Source organism: Pan paniscus, chromosome 10, assembly GCF_029289425.2.
Source record: "Pan paniscus chromosome 10, NHGRI_mPanPan1-v2.0_pri, whole genome shotgun sequence".
NCBI classification, from domain to species: Eukaryota; Metazoa; Chordata; class Mammalia; order Primates; family Hominidae; genus Pan; species Pan paniscus.
In genome coordinates, this window is record NC_073259.2 from 114,301,263 (window position 1) to 114,320,483 (window position 19,221).

The 19,221-nt window shown below is 49.2% G+C and overlaps 1 protein-coding gene and 1 long non-coding RNA gene across 2 annotated transcripts; one reads left to right on the forward strand and one right to left on the reverse strand.

Moving 5' to 3' along the window:
- Positions 1-4,428: 4,428 nt before the first annotated feature.
- Positions 4,429-14,790, reverse strand: CKAP4 (cytoskeleton associated protein 4). The gene is made up of 2 exons (XM_003832672.6): positions 13,617-14,790; positions 4,429-6,892 (listed from the first exon to the last, which is right to left on the reverse strand). The coding sequence occupies exons 1-2, from the start codon at positions 14,088-14,090 to the stop codon at positions 5,567-5,569; spliced, it is 1,800 nt and encodes a 599-aa protein (XP_003832720.4). The 5' UTR covers positions 14,091-14,790; the 3' UTR covers positions 4,429-5,566.
- On the forward strand, positions 14,773-19,035 carry LOC134728453 (uncharacterized). The gene is made up of 2 exons (XR_010108868.1): positions 14,773-14,998; positions 15,910-19,035. It is a non-coding gene; the product is annotated as an uncharacterized LOC134728453 (long non-coding RNA).
- Positions 19,036-19,221: the final 186 nt, after the last annotated feature.

Below are 19,221 nucleotides of genomic sequence, written 5' to 3' on the forward strand. Positions count from 1 at the left end.
GATCCACTGGGTGAAGCCAGTTGGGCTCCTGAGTCTAGTGGGGACTTGGAGAACCTTTATGTCCAGCTAAGGGATTGTAAATGCACCAATCAGCATCCTGTGTCTAGCTCAAGGTTTGTAAATGCACCAATCAGTGCTCTGTGTCTAGCTAATCTAGTGGGGTCTTGGAGAACTTTTGTGTTTAGCTCAAGGTTTGTAAACGCACCAATCAGCACCCTGTCAAAAGGGACCAATCAGCTCTCTGTAAAACAGACCAATCGGCTCTCTGTAAAATGGACCAATCAGCAGGATGTGGGTGGGGCCAGATAAGGGAATAAAAGCAGGCTTCCCGCAATAGCAGTGGCAACCCACTTGGTCTTGTTCAACACTGTGGAACCTTTGTTTTTTGACTCTGCAATAAATCTTGCTGCTGCTCAGTCCTTGGGTCCACATTGCGTTTATGAGCTGTAACACTCACTGCAAAGGTCTACAGCTTTGTTCCTAAAGGCAGCGAGACCACGAGCCCACCAGAAGGAAGAAACTCGGAATACATCCGAACATCAGAAGCCACAAACTCCAGACACGCGGCCTTTAGGAACTATAACACTCACCGCGAGGGTTGGCGGCTTCATCCTTGAAGTCAGTGAGACCAAGAACCCACCAATTCCAGACAAGCATCACACATTGGCCATAACAGGACATAATCCAGACATCTGAAGAAAGACTAAGATCAAGCTACACAGCCTAAACAGAGGCAGCTACCTCCGTTGCAGTGGTGATATCAGGAAGAAATGTCTTCAAGGGGTTGCCTCTGCAAAGCCATCTCAAATCACTCAATTTCTTAAGTGTCTGCTGAAAGCGGGGCACCGTGTCAATCTCAGAAGTAAGGCATGGGCATTGCTGGAAACCATGAAAGAAAGTACATTTTCTTTATCAAATAATGTTTCACCCATTGGAGGCCTTCTGTATGAGTTATGGTCCCGTAAGGAAACAGAAATTAAGTAATTTAATGAGGGGAATTTCAGCATACAGAATTGTGATCTAGTGAGGCATGGTTAACTATTCAAGCCACGGGGCTGTGGCTGCTGACTGGCCTCCTGGGCCTTTCCTTTCCTTGCCATTACTCCCCATTCATTTTTCTCCTTCCTCTCTGATTTTTTCATGGGTTCCTTTCCTTCACATCTCCTTTAAATTATCTAAGCAATCCTATCCACTTCCTTAATTTCATAGTAAGTATGGATGAGTAATTCTGAAAGCAGGCCTCTCAACCGATCTCCAGACCTGGCCAGCCCATGGGCTCTGTCTGTACAGGCAACGTGAGCGCAAGTCACCTTCTTATATCCTCTCCCAATCTGGGAGGGCTGTTGTCTTAGAGGCCTCTCCCTTCCTCACCCCACATGCATTCAGCAGCATTTGACCCGGCACGTCTCTGACATCCATCTGCAACCCTCATCCTCAGGGCACATCGGACCCAGCCTGGACCACTACTTCCCAATGTCTACCCGACCTCCCCTTGCTCTCCTCCAATCCTGCCAATGCGGGGGCACTCTAGAACCCAGTTCTGACCATGGTTACTTCCCCCGTCCCACTTAAACCCTTTTGTTTATTCCTCATAGTTCAGATCCAAACTCAGGGATGACACGCAAGGCCTCCAGGTCCTGGCCCCATTAGCCCTCCTACCCCATCTCCACCTGACTCCCCACCTCTGCTTCCTCTATTCCAACTGCAAGAACTGTGTTCAGCCTCTCAACTCTCCTGACTACTTCAAACCCAGTACCTTTTGCCTGGTATCTGACAACCCTACCTATCTTTTAGAACTGGGTTCAAGTTTTACCACCTCATTATATAGTCACTTCTTTGAAACAAATCTTACACACACACACCAATTATTGAGCTCACAAGGAAGGATAACTTCAAAATATTTAATCTGATGGGCACCCACCCATCAGAACAAATGCAGGCCCTGGGGCTAGAGCAGAGTCTTGTGGTCTCTGCTATACTAGAATATTAACCTATTAGTTGCTGGATTGTAAAGAGGTATAGTGGTCCAGAGAGAGGACACGCAGGGGGCTCAGGGCAGAAGCTATTCACCAACTAGGACAACAGTATTTCAACATTTTAACCTCTGGTATGATCCATGCACGCATGATCACTGAAGCACTTATGATGTGCCAGATTCTGTGCTAAGCTAACCCCTCTCAACACGCTACCTCATTCAGTCCTGACAACCACCCTGTACCATCACATCATCTTCATCACCACCATCATCATCTCCATCTCCACCATCATCTCTATTATCAACACCATCACCATTTTAAGTGACTTGCCCAAGGCCACATGGTCAGTGGTGTAGTAGTCTCCTCACCAGGGTGCTGTCAGTCCTGCCTGAGAAGTTTCACTGCAGCCTCTTATCCTGGTGCTGGATCTGCAATTTAACCAACATGTTCAGTAATTTGTGTATATTGTTTGTTCAAAGGGCAAAACAACCTGTTTCCCGAAGCTTCCCATTACTCATGAAAGCATTCCAAGGGACTTCCCCCAGCCCTTCAAAAACCTGTTCTAACCACCTCTAGACCAACCATGGCACAATGGTCACTCCTTCCTCTTGGCCCAATACACCCAAGTATGGCACCTGTATTTCTAATACCTACCACTTTACATGACTGTCATTCCCACTGGGCTAGTCCTGTACATTTTAATTCACTGATACTTAGCAAAATGGCTGGCTATCAGCCCAATAAATGTTTGTTGAATGAATGAACACTATATTGAATGAAGGAACAAGACTGAGCTGCATTATTTGGTGTAAGAACTCTAACTGCCCCACCATCAGAAATATGTGAATTCCTAATATATTCCTTTTATTTTCACCACTTGAATTTATATTTATCAGACACTTGTCAATATTTTCTTTTATAATATTAATGAGAATCTATTAAACCACTCCATAGTCAGAGATGAGCAACTGCAGAAATGACGACAGGAGAAACAGCAAGAACATACTCAATGCAACCAATTGGCCTGAAAAGGAAATGAATTTAATTTTTTCCATGCCTGCGACTTTATGCTGTTCCGCACCCTCCCCAAGTGGGTGAAAGTAGCCATTTAAAGCATACATGTCAATACTTAAGACTTTAAAATAAAAAGTAAAATGGTTTTGAAATAAAAATAGAAATTATTTACAGAGCCTGTCCTGATTTGCTAACTGCTTTGGAAAAAACTTCCAGCTCTGAGTTGTGAAGCTTTGAGGGACCCAGAGTGACTGACAGCAATTCAGAGATGAGGGGCCTTTCAGCCAGAAAGGGGGACATCAAGCCACAGGACCTCAGGTCCTAGCCACCCTCTACTCCCTAGGTGGGGAAGAAGAAATCTCTTGCAGCCTCGGGCTCTGGAACAGGACAGATATTCCACAGGCCAAATGGACCTGCACTGGTGTCAGTGGACGGTAGAGGATGCTGTCCCAGTTAGAGCAAGGATGAGGTCCAAAGCTTAGCCCTGCCACTTCGTAATGAATGATCTTGTATGAAGCTTCTCAGCCTGCTGTTCCTCTGTGAAATGGGAAATGATACTGCCTACCTCGGGGGACTATAAGAAGGAATAACAGGTTATTATGCATGCTGAGCACAAGACCTGGCACACAGGTACTCAACAAACAGCATGTGGTTTTTATTGGGTGGAGGGTGGAAGGCAATCCAGGGAAGGAAACAAGCCCAGGTGTGCACTAGGGCTGAAGGTCACTCAGATGGTCTGAGACACTGGTTCTCAACCCTGACTGGACACTAAAATCAGAGAGGGAGCCTTTAAAATACCAGTGCTGGCCAGGCATGGCGGCTGGCAGATCACTTTGGGAGGCCGAGGCGGGCAGATCACGAGGTCAGGAGATTGAGACCATCCTGGCTAATACGGTGAAACCCTGTCTCTACTAAAAATACAAAAAATTAGCCGGGCGTGGTGGCAAGCGCCTGTAGTCCCAGCTACCCAGGAGGCCGAGGCAGGAGAATGGCCAGAACCCGGGAGGCGGAGCTTGCAGTGAGCCAAGATCCTGCTACTGCACTCCAGCCTGGGTGACAGAGCGAGACTCTGTCTCAAAAAAAAAAAAAAAAAAAAAAAAAAACCAGTGCCAGCCTCTTTATGCCTATTCAATCAGCATCTGTGCGGGCAGGGCCCAGGCATTTTTTAAAAGCTCCCAGGAAGATTCTAATAGGTAGTGAGGGTTGAGATCCTGTGCTTGAAGCTAACAGAGCTGGAGACAAGTCATCATTGAACACACTTGCTAACAGTCCATCAAAGGAGGTCCCCGGCCCAAGAGTGAGGCCATCTTGGTTTCAGAATTAAAAGAAAAAACAGCCTTAAAATAGTAAACTTACCTATTTGCTAATCGTTTATACCACGTGCTAATAAAACACATCATAATTACGAAATTCTCAGAATGTAACCACTCTGGAAAAGTCATAACAAAGCTCAAGTGTTTATTAAGAATTAAAAATACTGTAAATAAGCCATACAGTTCATTTCACAGTAAACTAAACAAAACTTTTTTTTTTTTTTAACTTTTCGCGGTTTTTTTTTTTTTTTTTCAATTTTTTTTGGAAGGGCAAGACAACCATTAAAGAACAATACAGCTCAGAGGGAAGGGAGATACAGCAAACAATTACACAAATGCAGTATGCACGCTCCTTGCTGACAGGGCTGCCCAGACAGCAAACCTCTTCATGGACATCATGTTAAAATAAAAGGACTTGGCCTGCATTCCCCAGGGAGACCCCCTATTCCACTGCAGACAGCTCTCCTCACCAATTTTTTGAAAGAACCCAAGGACTCCCCTTTCTGGTAGTCTAAACTTGTGCATTCCTTGGTGACCTCCGGAGAGAGAACATGGGCCGGCAGCGGGGACAGAGGGCACCGGGACTCTGCTGGGTGTAGTGCTTCACATTCAGAACCGTCTGGATGCTTTGCATAGTTACCTCTGATATCACAAGATGCGTCAGGAAGAGAAACGACACGCACACCATGAGGGAGGCAGCCCTCAAGCAGCGGATTCCTTTCAAAGAAAGACCCAGGGGCTTCTCCCCTCCTCATTCAGAGCTGACAGCTATGAGCTTTAACCGGTTCAAAGTGGAAGACAAGTGAGAGATATCTCATAAAAATTTCGGCCAGTACAAAAAAAAAAGTAAAATTAATTTTCCTTAAAGACAACTAGAAAGAAAAGGGTGCCCCCAACCCACCTTTTTTTTTTTTTTACTTGAAATCTGCCAGCCAGACAGGATTTCTGAGGTTAATCTGCTTCTGTTAATCCTCAATTTAAGCCTTTATCATTTTTCTCTGACTAGAGACATCCATGAAAAGCCACCTGTTATTCACATGGGCTGCGCTTCAGGAAACCAACCAAATGCAGAAGCAGAGAACTTAAACATTGTCAATAAGTTAACTGGGCATGAAAATACAATGCCTTGGTGTTCAGGTGGTGACAACTGCTCTTTAAGAGGGGACAAGAAATTGGGGGGTAGGGGACACATGGGAAAAAACCACACATTTTTTGGTCATGAGAAATTGGACTTTAAATCCGCGCCCTGCACACGCACTTCATTTAGACCTTTTCGTGAATCTTCTCCACTTTCACAAACAACCTATCCAGATCATTCCTCAGGTCATCTAGTAAACCCTTGGCTGATTCCAGATTGTTCTCGTTGGTTTCTATTTTGACCGAGTATGCAACCAAACTGTCCACAGCAGTCCTGAGCATTTTCAAGTCCGCCTCCACTTGGCTGACTGAGGCTTTCAGGTTGTCTAGAGAAGAAAGTCTGTCCAGGAAGTCCTGAGGAGGCAGACGGGCGGCCTGGGCTTGGTCCTGACTGAGCAGCGTGTGCACCTGCTCCTGCACCTTCTGGAGTGATTCCACGGTGCTGGGGAGCTCGCCCACACTCCTCTTCAGCTCCTCCACGTCGCCGTAGAGCACCAGCTGGGCTTCGCCCAGGCTCCTCACCGTGCTGGCCAGGCCATCCTGGTCTGCCTCTGAGGACCCGAGGCCTTCCAGGCGCCCCTGCAGGGCGGCCAGGCGCTGCTCGTGCTCCTGGCTCTTGGACAGGAGGGACTCCAGGCTCTCGGTCTGGCGCGCAGAAGCCACCTGCATGGAGAGCACCCCATCCTCCACGTGCTGGAGCCTGGAGTCCAGTCCCTGACTCTTTTGCTGGAGCGCCTCGAAGGCTTCCGAGTGTCTGAAGCCTCCGTCCTCCTTCGGCCCGTGGGAATCGGACTTCAGCTGGCGGAGCTCTTCCTCCAGTCTCCGTATCTCCTCCGGGAGGCGGGAGACGGACTCCTCGGACCTGAGAAGCTTCTCTGTGAGGGCCTGCAGGGCGAGCCGCTCCGTGTCGGCCGCCTCCTTGAAAGCCTGCTGCTCCTGCTTGAGGCTCACCAGCTCGCGGACCTCGGTGTAGACGTCGGACTCCATAGTCTGAAGGGTACTTCTCAGGGCCTCCATGTCCCACTCTCTGGACTTGGCTGAGGTCTGTATCTCCTTCACAGCTTCCTGTAAGGCTTTCAAATCCTGCTTGTGCCCCTCAGATTCTTCCAGGGAGGCAACCTTTGCCTTCATGTCATTGATCTCCTTCTGGCTCCTCTTCTGGACTTCTGTGAAGATGGCGATGTTGTCGTTGATGGATTTGGTGAGCTCCGTCAGCCGCTCCTCCACCGTGTTCTCCAGGGACGTGAAGTCCCGCTCCCGGGCATCCTTCACCACATGGATCCCATCCGAGAGGTCTTTGAGAATCTCATTCTGGAGTTTCTGCAGCACTTCGCTGATCCGGCTGACCTCACTCTCCCCTTGCTTCACAGCTTTCTCTGTGAGGTCTTGTTTATGTTGGGAGCTTCTCAAGATGGACTCAAAAGTCCCAAATGTGGCTTGCAAAGACTGCACCTGTAATCAAAATCCAGACGTTAATTGCTGAGAAGAGCTGATGAGTTTCACATGATACAACTTTTTTGTCTGCCCAGCCTCCAGGTCCTGTTTTTTTCCAGAATGGCACCACAATTTTCCTTTGGAGAAACATCCTTCCACATATAGTCCATATGGTTTTAAGGACCAATCCTAGGGTCCCCTCCTAATGCTCCAGGGATGATTTATAACCCAGGCCTGACTAATCAGGCTGGACAGCACAATGATTAATAACCTGGAAATAAATGGATTAATAACCATTAAAGGTGGCACATGGTGCCACCTTTAATGCTTTGTTGCAAAAAAAAAAAAAGAAAAAAAAAGGGAAAAGACAGAAAACAAGAACCTGACTCTATCAAGTCCCCATCATGCAGAAGAGACATGTCGTGAGGATGCAATCAGCCAAACCCACAATGTGGAAAATTCTACAGGACAAAGAACCAGGATCTTCAACAACTAAGTGGCATTTTAAAAGAAGGAAAAGCAGGAAACTTACAGACTGAAAGAAATTTAGGAAATTTTTCAATCAAATATAATGTGTGGATCTTCTATAGATCCTGATTTGAACAAACCAACTGTTAAAAAGACATCTTTGAGCTGGGCCTGGTGGTGTCCACCTGTAGTCCCAGCTACTTGGGAAGCTAAGGTGACAGGTTGCCTTGAGCCCAGGAGTGCCTTGAGCCTGGGCAACAGAGTGAGGTTCTGTCTCTAAAACAACAAAAAAATTAAAAAATAAATAAATAAAATTTTTAAAGCCATTTTTGAAATAATCAAGAACTGTGATTCTGGACTGGGTGTCAGATGATATTCGAGTAATACTGTAAACTTTGTTAGGTATGATATGCTGTGTTCTGTTAAAACAAACAGGGAAAGGAGTACAAAGGGAAGGAAAGGAAAGGAACCCTTATCAGTTGGAAATAAATCCTAAAATGCTTTGGGTAAACTAAAAATGTCAGCCAGGGATTCATTTTAAAACTAATTCCTAATTCACTATCCCCTGGATCTGCCAGGACAACACAGGCTCTTCAGGGGCCCTAAAGCTGAACTGCCAACATTTTCTGAAGCCCTGGACCCACTTCTGCCTAGTAAATTTTCTGGCTTCAGGACAGGACAACCTCTCTGCCTGTGCTATGGCCATGCAACACCAACAGCATCTGGAGAAGAAGGGAGACCAGGCTGGGCACGCATAGGGCAAGAGAGTGGTTCACAGTCAGTCTTCTAACTCCAGCCAAAAAAAAAAAGTGGCAGAGGGGAGGAGTGCCGATGGAATGAAAAAAGAATGGCAAAACATCAGTAATTCTTGAAACTGGGGTTCATTATATTCTTTTTTTGTTTACACTTGAACACTGCCATGATAAAAAGTTAAAAAATAAAACAGCACGGTCTTTGGAGCCAGACTGCCTAGGTTCAAATCATAACTTTAACACTTTCCAGCAGTGTGATCTTGGGGAAGTTATTTAGCCTATCTGTACCTTGGTTTCCTCAGCTGAAGGATGGGAAAACAGTACCAGACTCATATGATTGTCTGTATGAGGATTAAGTGAATTAATAATATATCAAGTACTTAAACTGTGCCCAGCACATAGTGAACACTCAATACATGGCAGCTATTATCATCGTGATTATTTCCCATTTCTTCTGAAGCACCTGGTAAGTCTGCAGATTCCTAGAAATATCCTCAGCCCATGCCAAAAGGCAGGAGGATAAACTGAAGTGGGATGTGAACAACACCCCTCAGCTCTCGTGCCAGCCCCACCAGTAGCCAGCTCTGTAAGCATGAAGAGTCACATTCACTTTCCGAGTCCCAGGCTCCTCATCCAATAGCAAATAGGTCTCTAAAGTGCTGTCTAGCTCCATCAGTCTGTTTTAAGGCAGATTAGAATAAGGTTCTCAGGGGCTCCAGAATACTAGACAATTTCCCTGCCCAACCAAATACAACCTGAGTCTTAAAGGACACTCTGTGAAGGTACTGGAGAGAGCCCATCTCTGAAACTAGGTTATTAAATCACAGTGTCTGCCTGTTCTAAGCATAGCACTCAGAACAGAGGTGTGAGCAGGTGAGCACAGTACCTTCAACATGGCAGGCTTTCATCCAGTGTTTTTTGATGGAATCACAGAATGAGGGAATTCAAGCAAAGCCTGATGAGCTGGTCCATGTCTCCTCTGATCCCTGTCAGCCCTGACCTGCGCTGGCTCTTCACAAATGGTTAGGAAGGAGACTAGAACAGAAATTATATCCAACCCCCAACACTATAAAAAAGAACATGGTGTTCCCCTACTGAGGGGACTATGAGTTGTGCATCTTTATGTGCAAATAACTCATTATCATCAATATGCATTGGAAATATCTGTTCCCCCAACAAATGTGGGATGCCCACTAAGTGGTAGGCAACAGGCAAGATGCCAGAGATGAAATAATGGCTAGGATCCTTGCCCTCAAGGTTACACCCTAGGGTGGGGGGACTGGGTGTTAGCAGTGGTTGACATTCAACCGGACACTTGTGATGGACCAATAACTATACAAAGGACTTCAGACACATCATCTCATTACACCCTCATCATAATCTCATGAGTTGGTATCTCCCAGTGATCTCCATTTTACTAATGAGGAAACTGGTAAGTGGTAGGCTCAAACGTTAAAATCCCAAAATGCTTGATTTCAGAACCTGAGCTCTCAACCAGTATGTGATATGCTCAGGCAGGGGCACTGACTTCAAAGTGCCCTGAGTACCTGGAAGAGAGACTGCCAACTCCTGAAGCCCTGACTCCTTAGCCAGAGAATCTAGACAAGAAAACAAAGAAATATGACCAGGGAGCTCACTCTTCCACAAATAGGTCCTACTCTCATTAAACTGTCCCTACCAGGCCTAAGCCTACTCCTACCATTGCTTTATATCACGCTGGATCTGCCAGGGCAACACAGGCTCTTCAGAGGGCCTAGAGATGAACTGCCAACACTTTCTGAAGCCCAGGACCCACTTGTGCCTGCTGAATCCTCTGGGTAAGGACAGGCCTGCCTCTCTGCCTGTGCTACAGTCATTCAGAAGATTTGAGCCATTCTCCAATAACAAGAACATCTGGAGAACAAGAGACAGGTGGGCACCCAACTCCAGCTACACAACTTATGGTCTGTGTGTGACCTTGAATGAGTTACACAGCCAGTCCTCAGCTGCCCCATCTGCAAAATGGTGCTACTAAATGATACCTGCCTCAGAGGGTGGCTGGGAGAACAGAAATCATGGCTATAAAGCATTTAATAGCATGGCTGACCCATAGTGAACAGTAATTATGAATACCGTAAGTATACTTCCCTGCTATGAACCAAACTCCACCCCCCAACAAGTAACCAAGAGTTATAAAAGGGTTCAAACTTAGGCTGTCAGAGACCAAACACAACTGGTTCCTCAATGCAAAATAATTTATTTACTGGCCACCCCAAAGATAGAGACAGAGTGGCCACATTCTATGGCAAATCCTAACACTGTTCTGGCCATGTTCTGAGTCTCAAGTCAATGGAACATTTATTGGGCACCTACTATGTACTAGGCTAAATAGTGGAGTGGTTAATAGTGTTCCAGGAGTTAGACAACAGTTTGGATCCTAGCCCAGCCACTAACTAGCTATATCCCCGCTCAGTTACTTAGCCTCTCACTTTTCTCATCTGTCAAAGAGGGCTGATAATAGTACTTACCTCTTGGGGTTGTTGTGAGAGTCAGCAGATGATGCATTTTCAAATGCTTTGCATAGTGCCTGGCACGTAATAAGTGCACCATAAATATGACACATTAAATTATAGTTTGATTACACTACTAAATTAAAAGAAAAGTGGTCAGCCAGGCGCAGTGGCTCACATCTGTAATCCCAGCACTTTGAGAGGCCAAGGCGGGAGGACTGCTTGAGCCCAGGAGTTTGAGACCAGCCTGAGCAACACAGCAAGACCCTGTGTCTATCAAAAATTTTAAAAATAAATAAATAGCTGGACGTGCTTGTGCATGCCTGTGGTCCCAGCTACTTGTGAGGCTGAGGCAAGAGGAACACTTGAGGCCAGGAGCTCAAGGCTGCAGTGAGCTATGATCACACCACTACGCTCCAGCCTGGTGACAGAGTGAGACCCTGTCTCTACGAAATATAAAATATGAAATAAAAAACAGAGAAGTCACTATTTCAATGATTTTAGAGCCATGAGGATTCTTAAAAGTCTGGATGGAGCCCTCTTCTCATTGTGTGGATGGGAAAACTGAGCCCCAAAGAAGAAAGTGATCTATATACATAGCTGTGATGGAGAAGGGGTGAGAAGCAAAAAGAAGGGACTAAGTGAGGGGCAGGGAGAAGCACAGAGAATTAACCTGGATTCACGACCTTCCCTATTTTGGCCTCAACTTCCAACCCACCCTCTCTCACAATTTCCTACATGTGACTCTGCCATTGGCAGGGTAGCCACCTCCTCTCTCTCAAACATGCTCAAAATAGTGCCCCTGCCACGGTGTTCATCACAGTCCTTCTCTCAACATTTATCGATCACCAGCTAGATGGCTGGCACTACCCTGGCCACCGGGATACAGGCGAAATTCCACACCCTCCCTCTTCTGAACTTTCACAGGAGTTACCCTCAACTGACACCTCCTTATGCGCTGCACAAGTGATTCGTGTCTTTTGCTCCTTCATACCCTCCCACAAAGCCTACACAGAGCCATGCAACTGTCAGACTTTAATAAATATTATGATTGACTAGTAAGTAGGTGGATGAAAGAGAAGAAACAGAGGCTAGTCATTATACTCCAGCAGTATGTCTATTTTTTAAGAATGGTTTGACATTCAGGATAGGCAAAGCAGCACTGCCTACTTAATTCCCTTAGAAAAGTCACCTCCCTTGGCCTGCAGCGTTTAGCAGGCTGACTCATTCCAGTTGCTCTGCCAGTCTTTTTTTTTTTTTTTTTTTTTTTTTTTTTGAGACGGAGTCTCACTCTGTTGCCCAGGCTGGGGGTGCACTGGCAGGATTTCCGCTCACTGCAACCTCCACCTCCCGGGTTCAAGCAATTCTCCTGCCTCAACCTCCTGAGTAGCTGGGACTACAGGCATGTGCCACCACACCCCGCTAACTTTTGTATTTTTAGTAGACACAGGGTTTCACCATGTTGGCCAGGCTGCTCTCAAACTTCTGACCTCAGGTGATCCGCCCGCCTCGGCCTCCTACAGAGCCGGGATTACAGGCGTGAGCCACCACGCCCGGCCATGCTCTGCCAGTCTTAAGAGGAAATTCCTGGTCCTGCACACTCAACAAAAGCAGAGAGCAACTTGGCAGGACAGACAGCATGCTGGGAAAAGGAGGCAGTGGCTCCGGGATCAGAAGTGGCGGGATTTTTTGTTTCAGTCTTGCAACCAACTTTCATTGAGCAATGACATAGTGGAGGGCGAATAAGATCAAAGGGGCTGTACTTGGTATGGAAAAACCACAGAAGGGTGGAAGCTAAGCACCTTCGCCTTGAGAGTTGGGTCCATCCATACCTGAAATGGACCCCTGTGGACCCTTAACGAACAGGGCAGTGGCCTAGACATTCTCATGTGTCTGCCACTCACCAGCTGGGGACTTTGTCAACTCATTCCTCTGTCTAAACCTCAATGTTCTGCTCTGGGAAATGAAATCAAAACTGTTAGTCCTCCCTCCCAGGGTAGTTATAAGAATTAGATAATATGTGAGTGAGTAAGCATTCTAAACACCATATAAATGTGGCTAGAAGTATTATTCACCAGTATGATCTAGTATTTTTGGCCCTCCTCTTCCCCTAAAGCGGAAGTAGGGCCGGGCGCAGTGGCTCACGCCTGTAATCCCAGCACTTTGGGAGGCCGAGGCAGGCGGATCACTTGAGGTCGGAAGTTCGAGACCAGCCTGGCCAACACGGTGAAACTTTGTCTCTACTACTAATAAAAAATTAGCTGGGTATGGTGGCACATGTCTGTAATCCCAGCTACTCAGGAGGCTGAGGCAGGAGAATCGCTGGAACCTGGGAGGCAGAGATTGCAGTGAGCTGAGATCGTACCACTGCACTCCAGCCTGGGCGACAGAGCCAGACTCTCTCTCAAAAGAAAACCCAAAAAAGCTGAAGTAGGACTACGTCAAAGGCCCACCTGGGCAGGCTGGTCCAATACAGGACAAGGGACCTAAAGATAGATGGTATTTCATTTGGACCTGCAAATGAGTAAGAACGCCAGCTCCGGGTCTATTAAAAATCCCGCTCGGATGTCTCCCACAGGCAGAGCTGAGGTGGGGCCTTGCCTGAGGCTTCCAGGGATGCGCTGGCTTCCCTTCCAACCTCCTTTTCAGACAGCTCTGCCCATTCAGCGGTTCCTAATGTAGAAAGAATGGGCTCCCCGGAGCCTGCCGGCTTCCTTACAGGTCACCGCTAATGCCCTGTGACAGGCCCTTGGCCCACCCTGCCAGGCGGGCCTGGCCATCCTCGCGGCGGCCCATCCCTCGGGGCCGATTCCTCCGCAGCCATTAACAAAGGGGGTCTGGGGACTGCCTCGGAACTAGGGGGCCGCATGGAGTGGGATGTCTAGGCCAGGGCCCGCCAAGGAGCAGCCGCCGGCTCCCGCCTCCGGGCCTGGGCAGGCAGCGCTAGGGGCCGGTCGGGAAGCACGAAGGAGCCCGGCCGTGGGTCCGGAGGCCGCAGTCGATGGGGACAGTTGGGGGGCCGGGGGTACCCACCTTCTGCTCGACGCCCTGCAAGCCCTGGCCCAGCTCCTCCCTCTGCCGGGAGAAGTCCTGGTGGCTGCGCCGGACCTGCTGGACCTCCTCCAGGACGTGGTGGACGCACCAGCCCGAGAAAGCGGCCGCCGCCACCAGGGCGAGGTAGAAGAGAAAGTTGAGCGCCCTGCCGAGCCTGCGCGAGCAGGACGCCGAGGACGAGGCGACGGCGGCGGCGGCGGAGGCGGAGGAGGAGGAGGAGGAGGAGGACTTGCCGCCGCCGCCGCCGCGGTGGCCGCCCTTGCCGTGCGCCTGGTTCTGCGGGTGCTGCTGCGGGTGCTGCTGCGGGTGCGGCGCGGGCGGCGGCGGCTGCTGCGGCGCCGGCGGCGGCTTCTTCGCCACGTCATCCGCGCCGCCCGACGGGTGGGCACCCTTCTCCGAGGGGCTCGCGGCGCCGTGGCCGCCCTTGGAGCCCCTTTGTTTGGCCGAGGGCATGGCGGGCGCGGCGGCGGCTCGGGCCGCGGGCTGGGAGGCGAGCGAGCGCGGCGCGCGGCCCGGGAAACTTGCAGGGGCTCCCCCGGGACTGGGCGAGCGGCACGCGGGCGCTGCTGGCGTCGGAGCGGCGAGAGGACGCGCGGCCGGGGAAGGAGGCCGGGCCGAGGAGGCGGGAGGAGGGGGCCTGCCTCCGCCGCCGCGGCGCCGACCCCGCCTCCCGGTAAGGGAGGCCGAGCGAGCCGAGCCGGGAGAGCTTGCCACGCACGCCGGCCCGGCGGCCCCTCCTCCCCGCCGCCACGACCCCGGAGAGGGAGGGCCGGGCGGGGTCTACGGGGGCCGGGAAGCCGGCGCGGGGGTGGCTGGGCGCGGGGCGGGGTCCCGGCGGGGTCTGCGGAGGCCGCGGTGGGCACCGAGGTGGCCGCGAGGGGAGGGGAGAAGAGCGGAGCGGAGGGGAGGGGAGGCGGCCGAGGTGGGGCTGGCGGCCCGGCGGGTTCCACGCAGGCTGGGGGCGGAGGGCCAGATCGACCCCAGCCGGGGCGGCCGAGCAGGGTCGACGGGGGTCGGGGATGGGCGGCCAGCCGGGGTCGGAGGGACGAAAGCCGGGGTGAACCTGCGCCGCGGGCCAAGCGCGACCCCCTCCCTTCCCGACCTGTGCGGAGAGGAGAGAAATGAAGGGGGGCGCCCAAGGAGCCCTGGCTCCGGGAGTGGGAGTCAGCGGGTGGGAACAGATCGCCCTTCCTTTCCGCTGGGAATTGGGGGAATCCCCCTGCTTTCACTCTCCCAGCCCGCCATGGGGTTGGGCCTTGTCCTTTGCCTTGGGTTTGAAGGCGGAGACACAAAAGGCTGTCCAAAATCCAGCCAGCTTGGGAGGCATGGTTGATGCGAGTTAGCAAAGATTCTCGACTGCGGTAAGTCTGTTCAAGGGGACGCATTCACCAAGTGTCCCCGTTAGCCAAGTTAGCCTGCTGTGGCCAGCTCTTTACTTTTTCCCCCCGAAGCCCCTTCAGCTCTGTTTTCTCTTTCGGGGTCATGAAGTTTGTCCACGGCCCCTACTCCTGACAGCCTCTGGGATGGGTGCTGCGGAGGCAGCAGCAGCCACACAGAAAGAGGCAGATCAGGGTTGTCACCCCTACTTTTGTAAAAGGAAATCTAGTATTGCCAGGCTGTGTGCTTAGCGACTCACATATGTTCTCGAAATCTCACAAAAGCCCTGTGAGGTAGAAATTATTTTACCCATTTTATAGGAAGGAAATTGAGACTGAGCGAGCCGGCTTCGGATTGGCTCAAGGTCACATATAGTCATCATTCGAACCTCACTCAGTCTGCTTCTTTCTGAAGTCTGTGCAGCTTAATCACTTCAGAATGGGAAGGAAACGGGGGCCCAGGGAAGTTAAGCAACTTGCCCACTCACTCAGTCTAATTGGTGCCAGGGCAGGGACAGAACTCACTCAATTCCACTGCTTTCCCCAGTTCCTGGTGAGTGAGGTGTGCCTGGCACTGTGTGCACCTGGCACTGTGTGTAGTAGGAATGCTGTTTCTTCTGTCTGTAACCTCCTCCCAGTTCTGTAAACAAAGACAAAACCATGCCCTGCCCTTAAAGCCTATAGGGTTCAAATGCCACCTCTTTGATGGTGCTTTCCCTATAACACCATTTGATACCTCTCATGGGACTTAGCAAGTAATTGCAACGAGAGGCATATATGTTAGTTCAATATAGCAAACCTTTGTTGAGGGCCCACTGTGTGCCAGGTATGTCTCCCCTCCCTGAGGACTGGAAGAAACCATAGTTTATATTTCTCTTTCTTTCTCGCTTTATAAGGTGTTGCTAAAAGCCTCTAGTGAATGAATGAACACTTGTGTGCCTGCCCTCAAGGAGCCTGCACTACACTTGGAGATATATACAGAAACCTGTTGAGGGCTAACTTAGGTAAATTGGGAACATAAATGTAAAGAGATTTGGAAAGCAAACCATTGGCCTGTACATGGGCAGGCTTTGGGGGCAGAAAGACCTTGAGCAGTGCCTTGAAGAATGATTTGCATATGAGGAGAGCAGGGAGGATATTTCTGTGGCGGAAATGGGGTGAGCCCAGGACACCTGTTGGCCATGAGGGTGTGTTCTACATGTAGAGAAGAAAGAGATGAACTGGGTGGAGCGGGTCCAGATTGCAGAAGGCTATAGAAGCCAAGCTGGCAGATAGAAGAATCGCTATTAGTGTGGGAGGACAGAGTAAATTATAGCAGGTTCTGGACTAGAAATACAACCATCTGCCCCAGACAGAGAGGAACACCCTACTTCAGCTAAATACCAGGAGCTATTGTAGGAGCCTCCAGGTTCAACAGGGCACAGGTCTCTGACCTGTGGCGCGGGGAGACAGCAGAAGAAATCAGAAGACACTCATCACAAGAACCTTGTTTAAAAACTATTCAGCTGAGTTCGGGTTGTGTTGTTAAAATCTCTAGCGCGCAAAAAGAGGTTATCCCCCTTCAAGCAGTTCTCCATGTTAGGGGCAGAGGCAGTGATAACTGGTAAAGCAGCTTGCTGCCAAGATCTGGCCTTGAAAGCAACAGCCCTACTCCTTTAGTGCTACCAAAGTGTGTGACCTTGAGAAGTATCCCTAAACTCCTCTAGATTTCAGGGTCACCCTTTCTGTAAGGTGCATCTTTAAGGACCTGTCTTATTATTAATCTGTTTCTTAGAGAAATAGTCATCTGATCCTTATCAAAAATAATTAAATGATATTTAAATTTTAAAAAATTGATCCAGGCCAAGTACAGTGCCTCACACCTGTAATCCCAACGCTATGGGAGGCCAAGGCAGGAAGATCACTTGAGGCCAGGAGTTCAAGACCAGCCTAGATAAGAGCAAGACCCTGACTCCACCAAAAAAAAATTTAGCTGGATGTGGTGGCACTCAGGAGGCTGAGACAGGAGGATTGCTTGAGCCTGGGAGTTCAAGGTTATAGTGAGCTATGATGGCACCACTGTACTCCAGCCTGGGCAACAGAGCAAGACCCTGTCTCAGGAAAAAAAAAAAAAAAAAAGCAGACTGTAGGCCAGATATGAGAATGGACGCTTTCTCAATTTTTACCTCTACTGAGCACTGAATGAATGAATAGAGAGTAGGACGATGGGACTGTTAATATTTTCAGCATTTCCCTCTCATTCTTTTCCTCTGGGAGATAGTACATACAATAGTTAAGACACAGGCTATAGAATAGACTGACTTGGGTTCAAATTCAGCTCCATGACTGACTTTGGAGTGTGACCTCTCTGAACCTCAGTATCTTCAGCTATAAGACAGGAGTAATTGCTACCTCACTAGGCCAGGTGTGGTGGCTCACACCTATAATCCCAGTACTTGGGGAGGCCGAGGCAGATGGATTGCTTGAGCCCAAGAGTTCAAAACAAGCCTGGGCAACAAGGCAAAACCCTGTCCCTACAAAAAATACAAAAAAAAATTATCCAGGCATGGTGGAGTGTGACTGTAGTCCCAGCTACTTGGGGAGCTGAGGTGAGAGGATCACTTGGGCCTGGAAAGTCAAGGCTGCAGTGAGCCCTGTTCACCATTGCACTCCACCCAAAAAAAAAAAGAACAACCTTGCTGTTATGCGGATTAGACAAGAGACACCATATGATACTGGGCATATGGCAATGCTCAGTGAATATTGGACAGCTAATATAATTTGCAGAGTCACTGAGGGAAAGTATAGCTTCACAGAGCTTCTGTGTCCAGATTTCAACGATTTTCTTTCATCATTATTTCTTGGGGCTCCCAGGACCATATGTGGCTCACAAACCACAGGCTAGGATGTGTTTAACGTTAAAAGCAAGCAGTGTGTTTCTCTGAAGTGTGGCTCCACCATGGTGTTCGGTTACACCCAGAGGAGGAGGCTGGTGGGCAGTCATAGAAGTGCATCTTCCAGAGCAGGAAGGGATCAACAGCTCTTCCTGGAGACTTCCATTCTCCTACCCCAGTTTCTGAGCACAGCATGAATCTAGAGGAGTTTCTCTTCTGCTTTTCCTCCTGGTCTTGTTTCCTCTATCCCTTTTCCTTGCTAAAGTGTGTTGGATGGTCAGGAACGTGGGCGGAGAAGAGGGGGAGCTGGAGACATCTCATCCTTTCATCCAGCTTGTGTAGAAATGCCTCAGAACTCCCTCGTACCACATGCACCATAAATTATAAGGTCAAGCTTTGTAAGCCTGCAGCCCTCTTGGCTTTTTGCATGTTGGTTAGAATGCCTAAATAGAAAGCCTCTGTTAATGTTGATTGCCTCTTGTCTGTTCCAGGTTGGCAAGGCCCCCAGTGGCCAAGGCATGAGCCTGGATGCCCTGCAAATTGAGTACGTGTTAGGGATGGGGGCCATTCTTTATAGTTTGACTCTGGAGAGCTAGGACCACCTTTTCCAGCCTCAGGGGTGCACATCCTCAGGAGCTGCCTACCTCCAGATATTGTAAGTCCATGCAGAAGAGGAAGGGCCCAGCTGGGGCACCTCTTGGTTGAGGAATGAGTATGTGACATTTTCATGTGGGCACATTTTGATACTACTTTAAAAATAGACCCAGCACAGTGGCTCACACCTGTAATTCCAGCACTTCGGGACGCTGAGAGAGGTGGATCACCTGAGGTCAGGAGTTCGAGATCAGCCTGGCCAACATGGAGAAACCCCGCCTCTACTAAAAATACAAAACATTAGCTGGGTGTGGTGGCACACACCTATAATTCCAGCTACTCGGGAGGCAGAAGCAGGAGAATCGCTTGAATCCGGGAGGCGGAGGTTGCAGTAAGCCGAGATCACGCCACTACACTCCAGCTTACACTGGATATGATGAGGAGGAGGAGGATGATGGTGGTGATTATGATAGAAATGGTGATGGTGATGATGACAATGGTGATGGTAGGGATGGTCTTGCTCTGTTGCAATCAATAAATGAATGCATAAACACATTTCTACTTGTTTTTGCAGTCCTAAGATAAGTGCTCAGTAGCATCCCTGCCCTTCTGATGTGAACTTGAGGGATGGGTAAGACCCAGAGATGGCATGGGGGACGGGATAAGGAAGGCCTACTGTTCATATTGTGAACATAAAATGGTTTTACATTTTGATGCCACTTCATTAAATTGACTGTATGA